This window comes from Giraffa tippelskirchi, chromosome 6 (genome assembly GCF_054371585.1).
Source record: "Giraffa tippelskirchi isolate mGirTip1 chromosome 6, T2T-mGirTip1v1.2.pri, whole genome shotgun sequence".
Classification (NCBI taxonomy): Eukaryota; Metazoa; Chordata; class Mammalia; order Artiodactyla; family Giraffidae; genus Giraffa; species Giraffa tippelskirchi.
The window spans coordinates 24,657,512-24,675,446 of NC_137280.1; the positions used below are offsets into that span (position 1 = coordinate 24,657,512).

At 36.8% G+C, this 17,935-nt stretch overlaps 2 protein-coding genes across 3 annotated transcripts in view; one reads left to right on the top strand and one right to left on the bottom strand.

The window, feature by feature from the left end:
• Window positions 1-17,935, top strand: part of LOC145510899 (uncharacterized) — a 168,216-nt gene that overhangs the window by 137,583 nt on the left and 12,698 nt on the right. The gene's annotated exons all lie outside the window — the stretch shown is intronic.
• The window catches only part of NUDCD1 (NudC domain containing 1), a 91,171-nt gene that overhangs the window by 39,116 nt on the left and 34,120 nt on the right, over window positions 1-17,935 (bottom strand). For both annotated transcript variants that reach the window (XM_081503067.1, XM_081503066.1), the window contains 4 exons: window positions 15,953-16,133; window positions 12,811-12,993; window positions 9,450-9,654; window positions 5,427-5,571 (listed from right to left, as the gene is read on the bottom strand). In XM_081503067.1, the coding sequence (XP_081359193.1) occupies window positions 5,427-5,571; window positions 9,450-9,654; window positions 12,811-12,993; window positions 15,953-16,133 (714 nt within the window). The remainder of the gene's footprint in view (window positions 1-5,426; window positions 5,572-9,449; window positions 9,655-12,810; window positions 12,994-15,952; window positions 16,134-17,935) is intronic.

The window sequence follows — 17,935 nt, forward strand, 5'->3', positions numbered from 1 at the left end:
GGTCAACAAAAGAGTCCAAAATGCAGTACCTGGATGCAATCTCAAAAACGACAGAATGATCTCTGTTCGTTTCCGAGGCAAACCATTAAATATCACAGTAATCCAACTCTATGCCCCAACCAGTAACGCTGAAGAAGCTGAACTTGAACGGTTCTATGAAGACCTACAAGACCTTTTAGAACTAACACCCAAAAAAGATGTCCTTTTCATTATAGGGGACTGGAATGCAAAAGTAGGAAGTCAGGAAACACCTGGTGCAACAGGCAAATTTGGCCTTGGAGTACAGAAGGAAGCAGGGCAAAGGCTAATAGAGTTTTGCCAAGAGAACGCACTGGTCATAACAAACACCCTCTTCCAACAACACAAGAGAAGACTCTACACATGGACATCACCAGATGGTCAACACCGAAATCAGATTGATTGTATTCTTTGCAGCCAAAGATGGAGAAGCTCTATACAGTCAACAAAAACAAGACCGGGAGCAGACTGTGGCTCAGATCATGAACTCCTTATTGCCAAATTTAGACTGAAATTGAAGAAAGTAGGGAAAACCACTAGACCATTCAGGTATGACCTAAATAAAATCCCTTATGATTATACAGTGGAAGTGACAAATAGATTCAAGGGACTATATCTGATAGACAGAGTGCCTGATGAACTATGGACAGAGGTTCGTGACACTGTACAAGAGACAGGGATCAAGACCATCCCCATGGAAAAGAAATGCAAAAAAGCAAAATGGCTGACTGAGGAGGCCTTACAAATAGTTGGGAAAAGAAGAGAAGCGAAAAACAAAGGAGAAAAGGAAAGATATTCCCATCTGAATGCAGAGTTCCAAAGAATAGCAAGGAGAGATAAGAAAGCTTTCCTCAGCGATCAATGCAAAGAAATAGAGGAAAACAACAGATTGGGAAAGACTAGAGATCTCTTCAAGAAAATTAGAGATATCAAGGAAACATTTCATGCAAAGATGGGCTCGATAAAGGACAGAAATAGCAGGGACCTAACAGAAGCAGAAGATATTAAGAAGAGGTGGCAAGAATACACAGAAGAACTGTACAAAAAAGATCTTCACGACCCAGATAATCACGATGGTGTGATCACTCACCTAAAGCCAGACATCCTGGAATGTGAAGTCAAGTGAGCCTTAGAAAGCATCACTACGAACAAAGCTAGTGGAGGTGATGGAATTCCAGTTGAGCTATTTCAAATCCTCAAAGATGATGCTGTCAAAGTGCTGCACTTGATATGCCAGCAAATCTGGAAAACTCAGCAGTGGCCACAGGACTGGAAAAGGTCAGTTTTCATTCCAATCCCAAAGAAAGACGATGCCAAAGAATGCTCAAACTACCGCACAATTGCACTCATCTCACACACTAGTAAAGTAATGCTCAAAATTCTCCAAGCCAGGCTTCAGCAATACGTGAACCGTGAACTTCCAGATGTTCAAGCTGGTTTTAGAAAAGGCAGAGGACCAGAGATCAAATTGCCAACGTCCGCTGGATCATCGAAAAAGCAAGAGAGTTCCAGAAAAACATCTATTTCTGCTTTACTGACTATGCCAAAGCCTTTGACTGTGTGGATCACAATAAACTGTGGAAAATTCTGAAAGAGATGGGAATATCAGACCATCTGACCTGTCTCTTGAGAAACCTGTATGCAGGTCAGGAAGCAACAGTTAGAACTGGACACGGAACAACAGACTGGTTCCAAATAGGAAAAGGAGTACGTCAAGGCTGTATATTGTCACCCTGCTTATTTAACTTATATGCAGAGTTCATCATGAGAAACGCTGGGCTGGAAGAAACACAAGCTGGAATCAAGATTGCCGGGAGAAATATGAATAATCTCAGATATGCGGATGACACCACCCTTATGGCAGAAAGTGAAGAAGAACTAAAGAGCCTCTTGATGAAAGTGAAAGAGGAGAGTGAAAAAGTTGGCTTAAAGCTCAATGTTCAGAAAACTAAGATCATGGCATCTGGTCCCATCACTTCATGGGAAATAGATGGGGAAACAGTGGAAACAGTGTCAGACTTTATTTTTTTGGGCTCCAAAATCACTGCTGATGGTGATTGCAACCATGAAATTAAAAGACACTTACTCCTTGGAAGGAAGGTTATGGCCAACTTAGATAGCATATTTAAAAGCAGAGACATTACTTTGCCAACAAAGGTCCGTCTAGTCAAGGCTATGGTTTTTCCAGTGGTCATGTATGGATGTGAGTGTTGGACGGTGAAGAAAGCTGAGCGCCGCAGAATTGATGCTTTTGAACTGTGGTGTTGGAGAAGACTCTTGAGAGTCCCTTGGACTGCAAGGAGATCCAACCAGTCCATCCTAAAGGAGATCTGTCCTGGGTGTTCACTGGTAGGACTGATGTTGAAGCTGAAACTCCAATACTTTGGCCACCTCATGCGAAGAGTTGAATCATTGGAAAAGACCCTAATGTTGGGAAGGATTGGGGGCAGGAGGAGAAGGGGACCTCAGAGGATGAGATGGTTGGATGGCATCACTGACTCGATGGACATGGGTTTGGGTAAACTCCGGGAGTTGGTGATGGACAGGGAGGCCTGGCGTGCTGCCATTCATGGGGTCACAAAGAGTCGGACACAACTGAGCAACTAAACTGAACTGAAGTTGACTTAGCATGCATGCACGCATTCTGTTACAGTGACTCAAGAAGATACGTACATCCAGCAGAACAGAAGGTACTCTCCCTCCCTCCCTTCCCCTTTCAATTACTCATATGGGGCTTCCCTAGAGGTTCAGACAGTGTAAGAATCTGCCTGCAATATGGGAGATGCAGGTTTGATCCTTGGGAAGGGAAGATCCCCTGGAGCAGGAAATAGCAACTCACTCCAGTATTCTTGCCTGGTAAATTCCATGGACAGAATAGCTCAGTGGGCTACAGTCCATGGGGTCCCAAAGAATTGCAACAACTAACACTAGAAATAAGAGGGCAAAAATTAAAAGCTAAGTACTACTGAGGCAGCCAGTACTGAAAAAGACAAGATTACAGAGAAAAGAGAAAGCAAAGAAAACCCAAGACTCCATGCTGTTTTCCTTAAGCTATCTGCTATTTCAAGCTGAGCTCAAAAAGACAAGGGAAAGCAGTGGATATAAGGCTAAAAAGCTGAATTTTGGTAATTGTCAAAGTGCTTGGAGACAAAAATTAGACATCAGGGCCTACACAGGAGGAGAAACCCTGGTAAACATTCTACACTTTTAGCTAAGATATGTGAAAAGTTCCGCCCCAGGTTTAAGAACAGACAAAGAATAACCCAGCCAGGCAAAAAACTGAAAGCCAGCAACAAATCAAATCAATCACTAATGGGATTAAGAAAACCGGCAGAAAATTTGGAGGCGGCAGCTAATGCAGTATTTAGAAGGAAGTGTAGAGCATTAAATGTTTTCATTAAAAAAGGAAGGTAAAAAAAATCATCTAAGCTTTCACCTTCAAAAAAACAGCAAAATAAATCCAAAGCAAGCAAAGAGAAAGTAACAAATGTCATAAAAGAAATGAACGAAACTGGAAACTGTAAAAAAAGAAGAAAAATAAAGTCAATTGAAATAAATGCCCCAAATATCTACTAAAGAACTTAAATTTATGGTTTAAAACCTTCAAAAAAAGAAAACTCCAGACAGTTTCACTGGCAACTTACATCGAGCATTAAAGAAGATAATAATGCCAAGTCTACAACCTCTTCCAGAAACAGAAGACAGAAACACTTCCCTACTCATTTTATGAACTCAGCATTATCCACATACAAAAAGTAAAAAAACAAAACAAAAACTATAGACCCCAATATTCCTCACAGAGATGTAAAGCTCTTCAATAACATCAGTAAACTAAACCAGCAGTATGTAAAAAAGAATAATTTTATTTTACTGTGGATTAGAGGTTCTAATCAATGCAGTAAGGCAAGAAAAGGTATAAAGATTTGAAAAACAAAAACTGCCTTCAGTTAGAGATGACAAAATTCTGTTTATTTTAAAACTAACAAATACACTAGTATTCAGGCATAAATAACTTAGTCATTTATCTAACAACATTCATTTGAAATCATCAAGTTTAAAAGGCAGTTAGCAGCAATTATCTACAACCTCAAAACAAACCTCCATTACTGTCTCTATAATTATATCCCCAGAGCCCTATTACAATAAATACTTGCTGAATGAATGAGCATAGAGAAATGCAGTCTGCATGACTCGTAACAAGGCTATGAAGTCAAAGTTACGTAGTCATACATAGAATTCCAGTGATTCTTGAAATTTTCCATTATGCTGGAAAACGTGAAACATGGTTTCTCCATTTTGGTCATGTTTTCTTTTGTCAGAGACATTTACTTTCAATATTCTAATCTTTCTTTTCTATCTTAGGATGCAAATAACTCTAAATACTTCTTTATACAACCCTTCTCATTGCTATAATTCCAGATGGCAGTAAGTCAGACATTTTAAATGTGCTGATGTAAGATCTGGTAAATGAAGATAACTGAAGTTCTGGTGTATTGCTGTATTTGTTCAAATTCTTAACATTATCTTAAATGTTACCAGAGGAGGAACATAGTCAACAAAAAAACTGTAGTTATATGTAGTGTGTATATATATATATATACACCCCTTGTGATATTCTAAGATCACCCAAAAGATGTCAATGATTATAAATAGATTATTAGCAAAGTAGGGTTTAAAATCAAAATTTCGTCCCTGTCAGCACTGGTCAGTCAATTCTTCTAAAGGAGAATACAGATATATAGAGAGACACGGTTGACACCTGAACAGCATGGGTTTGAACTGCAAGGGTCTACTTAAAAGACTGAAGGCAGGAGGAGAAGGGGACGACAGAGGATGACATGGTTGGATGGCATCACTGACTCGATGGACATGAGTTTGAGCAAGCTCCAGGAGCTGGTGATGGACAGGGAAGCCTGGTGTGCTGCAGTCCATGGGGTCACAAAGGGCTGAATATGACAGAGCGACTGAACTGAACTTAAAATACACACTACAGAAACACATCATATGCAACTGGTTGAATCTGAGGATGTGGAACAGCAGATATAGAAGATCAACTATAAAGTTATACTCAGATTTTTGAGTGTACAGGTGGGCCCCCAACCCCTGCATTGTTCAAGGATCAATTACATATCTCCTTTTCTCTCTACATATATTGAGAGACTGAGAGATACATATATACATACACACATGCATGCACACCCACCCTGTATGTACAACATGCCCACACACATATACATATTCAGTTAGTGTAGGGAATAAATATTAGAATTTCAAGATACTCAAACACTAGTCAGTAATACCTAATGTCTTTTACATTAGCAAAAGCAAAATAACGTTTGAAAAACATGGTATAATCCCCACATACTTCTGAATCCTTGGGAAGTCCCACTACTATTGCAATTGCTTACCAGTTCATCAGAGGTCAAATGCATCAAACGTTCAGCTATTGCAGCACACTGAGCTGAGTCTCTTATAAATTCCCCTTGTTTATCACCGACCAACAACTCTGGCCATGTCATGCCTTCATTCTTCTTAATCAAGGAAATCTCCAAGCTAGATGTGTAAAATGAGGAAAGTTATGTTACATTAAGCAGCTACACAAACTATACAACCAATATCAAACAGAAGAATCTTCCATAGAAATTATCCCTCTGGTGTCCAGAGAATGTTTTACCAAAAATCATGTTTGTTTTAGTTTTGCATATGATGGAAAACCTATAATCCAGGAGTAAACAAGGTGGACTTAACAAATAAGAAAGTACCACTGGTCTGATGCTACTGCTGCTGCTAAGTCGCTTCAGTTGTGTCTGACTCTGTGCGACCCCATAGACGGCAGCCCACCAGGCTCCTCTGTCCCTGGGATTCTCCAGGCAAGAACACTGGAGTGAGTTGCCATTTCCTTCTCCAATGCATGAAAGTGAAAAGTGAAAGTGAAGTCGCTCAGTCGTGTCCGACTCTTCAAGACCCCATGGACTGCAGCCTACCAGGCTCCTCTGTCCAGGGGATTCTCCAGGCAAGAGTACTGGAGTGAGTTGCCATTGCCTTCTCTGACTGGACTGATGGGAAGAGTCAAATCACCCTCAGAAAGAACTTTAGCAGTTCAGGTGTACTGAGTGTTACCAACCTTAAGTAATGGAAATATAAGCAGGATGTATCTATGAGCTATTTCACTGGGGAATGGCGGTGGAGTGATGGGCACATAACGCTAACTGGAAAGGGCCTATAACTAAAGGTATCTCTCTGTGTGTGGAGCCAACAATTACCTCCACTATCACCAAACTAGTAGTCATAGTATGATTACTAAAGATCAGGCAGCTTAAATCAATAAAAAAGAACCTATAAGGGAACTCTAAGATTAAGGACTAATACAGTGGGAAAGGGAGAGACAGGTGAGTCAGGGTAGACTGTGGACATGGGATAGGGAATCGCCCATGTGCCTCTTGACTAGGAAAGGGAATCAAGGTAAGCTGGCTGCTGCGGTAATACAGAGAAAAGCGGGGTGGTGGCACCTGTTCCACAGCAAAGCAACCTTTTCCATGTGCCATCTCTAGTACACGTGGGCCATACTAACCCATGCCCTGGAACACAACTGCAAGGAAACAATTGCAAGAACACAATAATAACTATTATCATAATTATCAAGTACAACATGCTAACTTATCAGCTATTTTCAAGGCTATTATCACCACCTCATGAATTAACTATAGCACTTTAAAATTTTCTAAAACTACTTTTATTTAAAGAGACTGTACAAAATATCTTTCTTACATAATGAGTTTCTATCATTAGTATTAAAAATTACCACCACAATTAATAATGCCCAGATATAGTTATGTCTTCTAAGGAGAAAGCTAATCTCAAAAGATGAGGATGATTAATGATGATAATAAAAGTAATGACAGCAGCTTATACTTACCTAATGCTTACCACATGCTAGGTGCTATCTTAAGCACTTTACATATTTTAACTCATTTATGGCTCACCACAAAGAAAGTAAGTACTATTAGCATCTCCACTTTACAAATAATGAAAAAAACATTGAGAAGTTAAGTAACTCCCCAAGGTCACAAGCTAGTCAAGCAGTCTGGCTCCGAGTCCATGCTCTTCACTCCCGCACTAGTCTGCCTCTCTGAAAAAATATATGTGAATAACTATTCAAGAATTTGTACCTAGTGACCAGAATGCGTAAATACTGTTCTTACTCAGTTGCTACCTAAAGAACTTAATAAGTTCATACAGTCTTGGTTATAAAGAATTTATGAACCATCACTAAATTGGCATATTCAGTCAATGTTACTCTTTAAGCATAAATGCATTTCTACATTTTAAAACTAGAATCACATCCTACCATCCAAGCAAAAAGGAATACATAGCTCCATATATAATAAACTACAGATTAGTTAACAAATCCTTTCAAAGTTAGAACATTAACTATTAAAAATGAGATGAATTATATAAAAATATCATGTGTTTTAAACCAATGATACCACACACACATCATTGTAATTACCTTTTGTAACATTAAATAGTAATTAACCACCTCAAATCTCATGGAAAAACAATACTGGTCTATGTTCATGTGTTAAATGTTGAATCTATTTTTGCATATAGTCCAGCTCTTCTCCTAAAACTTGGCTGAGTTACTGCTTGATGACTTATATTTAACAGTATGTTCCAGCTGGTTTGCCAATTTAAAAATGCTATCCTCAAATCTCACACACTAGTAAGATATGTTTAAATAGAATATATGGAAATATAAAATATTTTTAAAAGAACCTTTTGGATATAGAGTTTTTTAAACAATATATAAAAAATATAACCAAGTCACCAAATTTCTCCATTAATAAAATAATTTCAGTATATCTGTTCAATTTAAAGCCTAAAAAACTTTGTGAATTAGATATACGGTTCTTAGACTCTCGGGATTTAGATTCATATCAAGACTCACTTGATTTCACTGACTACACCAGAGCCTTTGACTGTGTGGATCACAACAAACTGGAAAATTCTTTAAGAGATGCGACTACCAGACCACCTTACCTATCTTCTGAGAAACTTGTTTGTGGGTCAAGAAGCAACAGTTAGAACCAGACACAGAACAACGGACTGGTTCGAAGCTGGGAAAGCAGTAAGATGAGGATGTATATTGTCACCTGTTTATTTAACTTAAATGCAGAGTACATGATGCGAAATGCCAGACTGTATGAAGCACAAGCTGGAATCAAGATTGCCAAGAGAAATATCAATAACCTCAGATAGACAGATGACACCACCCTTATTGGCAGAAAGCGAAGAGGAACTAAAGAGCCTCTTGATGAGGGTGAAAGAAGAGAGTGAAAAAGCTGCCTTAAAACTCAACATTCAAAAAACCAAAATCATGGCATCTGGTCCCATCACTTCATAGCAAATAGATGGGGAAACAACAGAAACAGTGACAGACTTTATTTTCTCAGGCTCCAAAATCACTGCAGATGGTGACTGCAGCCATGAAATTAAAAGACGCTTGCTCCTTGGAAGAAAAGCTATGACAAACCCAGACAGTGTATTAAAAAGCAGAGACATGATTTTGCTGACAAAGGTCCGTCTAGTCAAAGCTATGGTTTTTCCAGTAGTCATGTACGGATGTGAGAGTTGGACCATAAAGAAGGCTGAGCACCAAAGAACTGATGCTTTTGAACTATGGTGTTGGAGAAGACTCTTAAGAGTCCCTTGGACAGCAAGGAGATCAAACCAGGCAATTCTAAAGGAACTCAACCCTGAATATTCATTGAAAGGACTGATGCTGAAGCTCCAATACTTTGGCCACCTGAAGCGAAGAGTTGACTCCTTAGAAAAGACCCTGATACTGGGAAAGACTGAGGCAGGAGAAGAGGATGACAGAGGATGAGATGGTTGGATGGCATCACCGATTCAATGGACAAGAGTATGAGCAAACTCTGGGAGATGGTCAAGGACAGGGAAGCCTGGTATGCTGGAGTCCATGGGGAGGCAAAGAGTTGGATAAGACTGAGCGACTGAACAATGAACAACAAGAAAGCACAGGAAGGAATATATTATCTAGTTAGCAAATTAAAAGTTAGTAGAAAAAAATTATTTCCATTAAAAAGTTTAAAATGTGAAATTTCAAATAAATAGCCATTTTCAACCATTTATTATTATTATTACTCTCTATTGTATCCAGAGCTGGTAATGAAAAGCATGACAATATAATGCAAACAATAACTAAGCTAGATCTTTAACCTTAACTACAGCTGTGCTCTTTGACACAGTAATTTCATTTTGAATTTATCCTAAGAAAAATAACCAGCAGTATCGATGAGCCTATCATAGTATTCCCCCTTGATGTAACCACTGCAGAAAGGGTAAAAAGAAGAAAAAAGTAGAAAAATAAAAGGTTAAATTTCAAATATAAATAAAACTAAAAAAAATACCTATTATTTTCTTTAATTATCCATGTACTGCTTTCATGATCAATAGATGAAAAGAGATTGCCTTCCAAAAACCTCTGACCTTTCAGTACAATGTTGACATAATCAGGCAAAAACTGTACTTGAATGTCTTCCTTAGTACAGTCTTCTGGAAGCTGTATTGTTACTGTCAAATCATCTTCAGTCTGTTGCCAGTAATACAGAGGTTCTTTGGGAAAGAAAAATGTATTATGTAATAAAAAAGAGAGACTACAACATAACATACAAAATCAGAAACTAGAACATACCAAAGAACACCTATCTAGCATCTTTTCTAGTGATCTTCTCACAAAAAAGTAATTATGAACAAATACACAGAGATCTCCTTGGGGGATTTTCACTCAAAGTGTTGTAGCAGTCACACTTGACATTTCCCTGTTCCAGGCTTACCCAATGCGCTAGAAGATATACCTTCATAAAATACAAATCATAGCTCTTTATTCCCTACCTCCCAGTATCCGTGGCTTCTCCCTCTTCCTCTTACACACACACACAGGTTTCCAAGCACGCACATGCGCACACACACACAGGTTTCCAAGCACGCGCACACACACACACACACACACACACACAGGTTTCCAAGCACGCACGTGCGCACACACACACAGGTTTCCAAGCACGCACGCGCACACACACACACACACACACACACACACACACACACACACACACACACACACACACACACACACACACACACACACACACACGATTCCAAGTTAAAAGAATACCAAATATGTCACAAACCCTGCCTGAAACTTTCATCACAACCTTGATTTGCCACTGTTGGGGCCATGTAGTAACTTTGTGATATAGGAGACTATGACTATTTGGTGGGACAGACATCCACACAAAAATAAAAGATATATTTTCCTAATAAAAGTACTGGCTATTTTACCCCACAATATGAAAGCAATTTCATAGCAAATTCAAGGGCTGTCAGTATATTTACTCTTAAGTTCCCAGTAAAAGAATCCTCCTTTCACCTCCTTCACTGTCCCCTCAACTTGGCTCCTAAAAAGCTATCTACCTAAGAAACACTTTTAGGCCCATAATACTATAACCATGAAGTAAGAAAGAAGGGCTTAAGTGTAAAATGGACAAATATTTGCTTAATAGCATCCATAAACATTCATCTGTCCACTCACTCATCAGAAAGAAACATAACATTGGTGTTGTTTAGTCACTAAGTCATCTCTGACTCCTTTGTGACCCACCAGGCTCTTTTGTTCATGGGATTTCCCAGGCAAGAATACTGGAGTGGCTTGCCATTTCCTTCTCCAGGGGATCTTCCTGAATCAGAGATCGAACCTGTGTCTCCTGCACTGACCGACAGGTTCTTTACCACTGAGCCACCTGGGAAGCCCAGGTAATAGGTAATATCAGTCTAATAGAAGTTTATAGAAAATGAAACCAGCATATATACTCAAAAGGGAGCTTAAAAGAAAGCATGCTAATTAACCAACTATCCATAATTTTTAAGTTACAACCATTTTCCTTTCTTATTGTGAAAGTCTGATGATATTAAAATAAATACAGAAGAAATTTCCCAAGAGGAAGTGGGTACAAGAAGTAAGGGCCATTTATTAGAAGGAAAACAGAAAAATTGAAGGGTTTACACTAAATGGAAATGGTTTACACTAAAAGAGAACAAATTCAGGAGGAATTCAAATATAATGTGAGATGTCAACAAAAGAAACACTAGTGGCTAGTGATTTAAAAACATGATGTGTTCCAACTAGGCTGCAAATCTGTCTTGGAAGCACATGGGCCTAGCTACTAGGCAGACTGGTTTCAAAGATGAAGGCAGTCCTTCATTCTTCCTCAACCACTCACCAAAGGAGTTCTAAAGGGCATGTGCTCTAGTAATACAAATAGCTACTCTGGCTAAGCTCCAGGAGAGTTTAACATTATAACTAAGACAGAACAGTAGAGTTTATTCAGAAAGGGATCTTGTGAAAAAAAAATCACTTGTGAGGAAAGTAAGCTGTTAAGAGGTGAAGTAAAGGCCACCATGCACAACTCTTATACTCAGGTGTTCATATTTATAAACCTGGAGAAAATATTTTTAAAATATTTATTATAAAAGTATTTTCAAATATTTTTCAACAAATTTATTTTTTAAGAGCTATGCGAAAATGAAAGTCACTCAGTCGTTTCTGACTCTTGGCGAACTCATGGCCTATACGGTCCATGGAATTTTCCAGGCCAAAATACTGGAGTGGGTAGCCTTTCCCTTCTCCAGGCGATCTTCACAACCCAGGAATCAAACCCAGGTCTCCTGCATTGCAGGCGGATTCTTTACCAACTGAGCTATCAGGGAAACCCTAAACTATGTAAGTACATAAAAATAGTGAAACTGATTTTTATTTTAAATAATTAAGTTGTTAAAGTAATAAAAAGGGTAGCTTCAAAGAGTAATACATATGATTGTTAAATACTGTGCAAATCTGTTAAGTAAAATATACTATTCTCTAACTATGATTATCAGAAATATGAACAGCAATGTTTATGGAGATATGTTCTAAATATTTTCTAGAAGAATATGAATTCTTTGCATACAAATATAAACTTCTTCTGAAAGACCTTTTTATTCTTTTCATTCTAAAACATTACCTTCATTCATTCATTCAAGACTGAGAAAACTTAAGTGATTCTACCCTCTAGGAACTTTCTTTCAGTTCAGTATGAAAGGGAAGAACACGTAATTAGCATACCTATATGAAAAGATATATACCTATAAGACTCTTCATACCTATCTGAAGAGGCTTCCCTGATAGCTCAGTTGATAAAGAATCTGCCTGCAATGCAGGAGATCCCGGTTTGATTCCTGGGTCAGGAAGATCCCCTGGAGAAGGGAAAGGCTACCCACTCCAGTGTTCTGGCCTGGAAAATTCTGTGGACTGTATAGTCCATGGGGTCGCAAAGAGTCGAACACGACTGAGTGACTTTCACTTTCATATGAAGAGAGGTTAGCTTATTTTTAAAAATTATTATCTATGATACTAATATGCTAGACTTTCAAATATCAACAACAAATAGACATCAGTATTTGTTTATTCATTAAGTATTTGTTAAATATCTAATCAGGTAAAACAATACATAGATTTTAAAAAACATTTTTGATAATTATGAAAAGTATTAAATTTAACCAGTTCACACTACCTAGGTGGTATATTTTATGAAAGGCTATTTTGGGAAATATAAAGGAAAACAAAGAGAAATTCAGTGCCAATCTTAACCTGGTAAAACTTATAACCCAGCTAGGAGGACAAGTCAGATCTATTTTACACAGGAGCTCTATGGAGATTCAAAGTAAAATCACCTTTGATTTCCTCGGACATGTTTTCATCCTTACTTTCTTCAAGATCCTGACCAGCTTGAACAAATGTAAAGGACTTGTAGGAGACAATCATCAGACCGTTCCCATCAGGTTCAATAGCAGCATAATGTGGCACGGACTTCCCACGGAGAATATTACGCTTAGCCATTTCATATTTTTTATCATCTGTGAGAAAATAAAGCATTTTAGAATAAGAAAATTACGAACAAAAAACTATAATAAAAATATCTGAAAATATTCCAGTATAATTCTAATTTAAATTAAATATTTTAAATGTATTATTAAAAAGCATACTATTAGGTACCTTTTTATAAAAGGATAAAAAAAATTTACAACCTAATATTCTGTAAATAAAATCTCTTTAAAAAAAAATGGGTCTAATGAAATTTGTTCTAGGCTGTGATGTCTAATGCGGTAGCCACTGGCCATAGTAGCTATTTAATTAAGTAAAAATGGACATTCACTTCTCCAGCCACACGAGCCACACTTTAAGTGTTCAAAAGCCACATATACCTACCTGCTATCACACTGAGTGGCTCACATATAAACATGTCCATTTTGGAAACATTTCTATTGGACAGCTGGGCTCTAAAATGTGTAAGTGACTGACTTAGCTGAACATCAACCTCTGAAAACTCTACCCGTTCCTTGACTACAGCCTGTCTACTTTCTCAGCCAGTATATATATGATAGGTGTCTGCTGACAAGGGCCACAAATTGATGGTAATGGAAAAAGTGTGGTGTGGACTATTTTCTGCCCATGAGCAGGTTTTCTTAAAATGAAATAACTTTTATGGTAGAAATAATTTTTATACACATTCAGATATAGATCTATTTGCCATAAAATATAAATAACTGTACTTAGAATTTTAAAGATAGGAACAATTAATTGCATTCTGAAATTTTCTGGTAAACTAACTGAATTTATTCTATGAAAGTAAGGGTTTTTTTCTTTTTTTGCTTTAAAAGTACTCAAACATTTGAATCCATACCTTTACTTAACATTGTTACTTTTGATAACAAAATTTTTATTACAGAGGGTAGTATTTATAAGCTTCACACTGAGTAGTCAAAAAATCATAACTCAACATCATAAGTTATGTATAATAACACATATGTTGTTGTTGTTCAGTCGCCCAGTACTGTCCAAATCTTTGCGACCCCACGAACTGCAGCATGCCAGGCCTCCCTGTCCCTCACCATCTCCCAAAGTTTGCCCAAATTTATCTCTATTGCATCAGTGATGTCATCCAGCCACCTCATCCTCTGAAGACCTCTTCTCCTTCTGCTCTCAATCCTTCCCATAATAATACATATACATACATAATAATACAACCCATTCTAAAATATGTCATTTTTCTCTCTAAATTCTCACCTGCATTCACACATTCACTTTATATATATTTAAGAATAGACTTTTCATTTCATGAAGTAAAAACTACTATTTTTCTTCCATAGGTACACGCAAGGCATTGTCCTACCTGGCTCCAAAGACCCAAACTTAGACACTCTGTATTTTATAGGATGGTTTTTCCCAACATGTGGGATAGAAAACAGTAGGTGAATTCCATGGCTAAATGGGTTGGTAAAGGCTGGATCAAAATTACCTTTTTTTTACTCAAGATTTTTAGAAACTTGACTATGCTTAATGTGAAATGTGGCTATTGTATGCCTACATTTTCAAACTTACTTGACCACAAAATATAATTTATTGAATGTTCCACTCAACACAGTCTAGGAATACAACACTGCTCTGTTATATTCATTAGAAAATAAAAAGTAACACAATTATTGTAGTAATTCAGGGAAAAAAGGAACTGAAACATCCAGAAAAGTTAAAGTGAACCACAGAAAGAATGTTTCTACAATTACAATAATTAAAATTGGTTGGAGACTCTACGGGAGACGGCGAGGGTGGGATGATTTGGGAGAATGGCATGGAAGCATGTAAATTATCATATGTGAAACGAATAGCCAGTCCAGGTTCAATGCATGATACAGGGTGCTCGGGGCTGGTGCACCGGTATGACCCAGAGGGATGGGATAGGGAGGGAGGTGGAAGGGGGGTTCTGGAGGGGGAAAACATGTACACCCATGGGGATTCATGTCAATGTATGGCAAAACAAATACAATATTGTAAAGTTAAAAAATAGAAAATAAACTAATAAAAAAAATAAATTAAAAAAAAAATTGGCTGGAGAGAAAAAAAAAAAGGTGAGTCTAAATATAGTCCAGCTGAATGAAGGGAACAAAGATGAAGAGAATAGAAGGCAAGGAGCCAGAGCAGAGTGCCGCTGTGGACTGACCTAAAGCTGTCATGGAACCAAGAGTCTTAGAGAAGGAAGAACACCCATGGTGATTTCTCCTATGTTATGTACCTTAATTTAAAAACCAAAGCTTTTATTTTTATCTAATGCAGGGATCTGCAAACTATAACCTGTGAGCTGAAGAATAAATTTTACATTTTTAAATGGTTCAAAAAAATCAAAGGAATATTTAAATACATGCAAAATTATATAAAATTCAAACGTCAGTATTAATAAACAGCTATACTCATTCATGTATGCCTTTGTAAATGGAATACAGCTGGAATACAGCTCTATACTCATTCATTTATGCCTTTATCTACAGCTGCTTTTGCAGCACAAGATCCTAGTTGAATAACTGTGATAGGTCATATGGTTACCACCTAGCCCTTCACAGAAAGTTTCCAACATCTAAAGATTTAAGTTACTCTGTTCCTCTAGAGATAAAACTACAACACTGGGAAGAAGAACAAATTACACTAAATATTTCAAAGAACAAATCTTGTGCTTAATATGTTACATATTAACATATATTTTTGTATATATTAAAAACATATACTTTAAATTCTTCCAAAATATGTAATAGAGTCTCCTTTTACACAAAAGGTGTATTCAACTGTGGAAGCACGTAATTATTTTTTTTTATAATCCATACCTAAGGAGAAACTACCTATATTCATTCCACTGGGTGGCAGGTACTAGAATCACAACACAATGCCTAAGAAAAAGCAAATAGCATTTACAGGAACAGCTTTGCATTTCAAAACCTACTGAATTATAGCAACCACCGCAGAGAGATCAGAATTTTGTTGTTTTACCTTCATATTTCTTACTAATAGTGACCCACTCCAAGGAAACATAGAAACCACTTCCTTTCATAGCCAATTCCTCTTTCTCTATTCGAAGGAGGAGAGTAGCTATTGAATGTTCTTCAGCTTTCAGCAATGAGATACTGTGAATTATGATAAAAGGATTCCCAAGCTCTTCATTAAATACAATCTACAAAAAAGAAAAAAAGATGGCATTCACAAAAATGTATTACATGAATGCATAGAGCACAGAGGAAATACACAGAATTCTGACAATCCAACAAGTAATTCGGATACTGTTTACTGCAAGGACACAAGAACGAAAAAGCCCTGAAATAAAGCTTACAAGTTTAAAATACTGCTTAAAGAAATAACTTTTAGAAAACATCTATTTAACAGAGAAAACTGATCAGTACTCACAGAAAACAACAGGGCCTCCAAACAGCATCCACAAGAGAAAGAGAATTAAAAGCAATCTTCTAGAAAAGAATTGGCAAGTGAAAAAGAGTGCTCCATACAGAGGAAATGAGGTCAATATTCCCTTACTGCATCTCTTCCCCTGTCTCATATCTAATTTATTGAGATAGATTAACATATTGTATAATATTATAGTCATCCATTTATAATATATGATATATATTATATGATATATATTAATCATATCTCATATCTACTTTATTTCTGCCTTCTTCTTAGTTTCTGAATACTGTTCGTAAATACATGTGTGTATGCTTTCTTTCCTATTGTTTTCAGTTTGCTTTGTTTGTTTTCTGGAAATTTACAAAGTAAGAGTCAAAGGAACTGGAGAACAAATCATGAAAACTTTCTTACTGTTCAAAAAAAAGATCTCATTTCATCTATAATTCCACTAACTGTTAAATATTGAAATTTCTAAAAAAAAAAAAAAAGGCAAATCAAAGCATCATGGAAAGATGTACAAAATTTTATCAAATTCTTCTTATAACACATAATCTAAAAGACTATTATATTTTTGTTAAATACTGAATAGGAAAGGTTTTAAGACTGATTTCTAAACAAGTTTTTCAAATAAATGAAAAAATAAATAGTTGAATACAAATCTAACTGAAACACAAGAATTAGCTCTTTTTTTCTTTTTAAACCTGTATCTGGAATCCCCTCATGTGGGCTGCTACCTGAAAGCCTTATAAGAAAAGGGTGCTTTACCCCAATGCTCACAGCAGCACTACTTAAAACAGCCAAGACATGGAAGTAATCTAAATGTCCATAGGCGGATGAATGGATAAAGATGTGGTATACATACAGAGGAATACTGTTCAGCCATAAAAAGAATAAATAACACCATCTGCAGCAACATGAATAGACCTAGAGATTATCAAACTTTAAGTGAAATAAGTCAGACAGAGAAAGACAAATATCATATGATATCACTTATATGTGAAATCTAAAATATGATACAAATTAACTTATTTACAAAACAGGAAAAAACTCAGAAAACAGACTTATAATTACCAAAAGGGAAGAGGGAAGAGGGATAAATTAGGAATTTGGGATTAGCAGATACAAATTACCATATATAAAATAGATAAACAAAAAGGTCTCACTGTATAACATAGGGAACTATATTGAATACTTTGAAATAAACTACAATGGAAAAGAATATAAATATATATATATATAAAACTCAATCACTCTGCTATACACCAAATGTAACAAAACACTGCAAATTATAACTAGAGTTCAAGAAAAAGAAAAATGTGCTTTAATGTCATTAATTTCCCTTTGTGTTTGAGAAACTATGCCAAAATTATTCAAATAGTAGACCTTTGGAATCAATTCTAAATTCTTCCATAGATGAGGGGAGGGCGGGCCCTCTCTCAAATACCCAAAATCGGGAAGACAGACATATTTTTGGTTAAGTGGGTTTTGTTTTTGTTCGGGGACAAGAAGAAATAACAGAGTAGGAAGAAACAATGGTAAGTTTTGCCAAGTACAAGTAGCCAGTTTACTGTT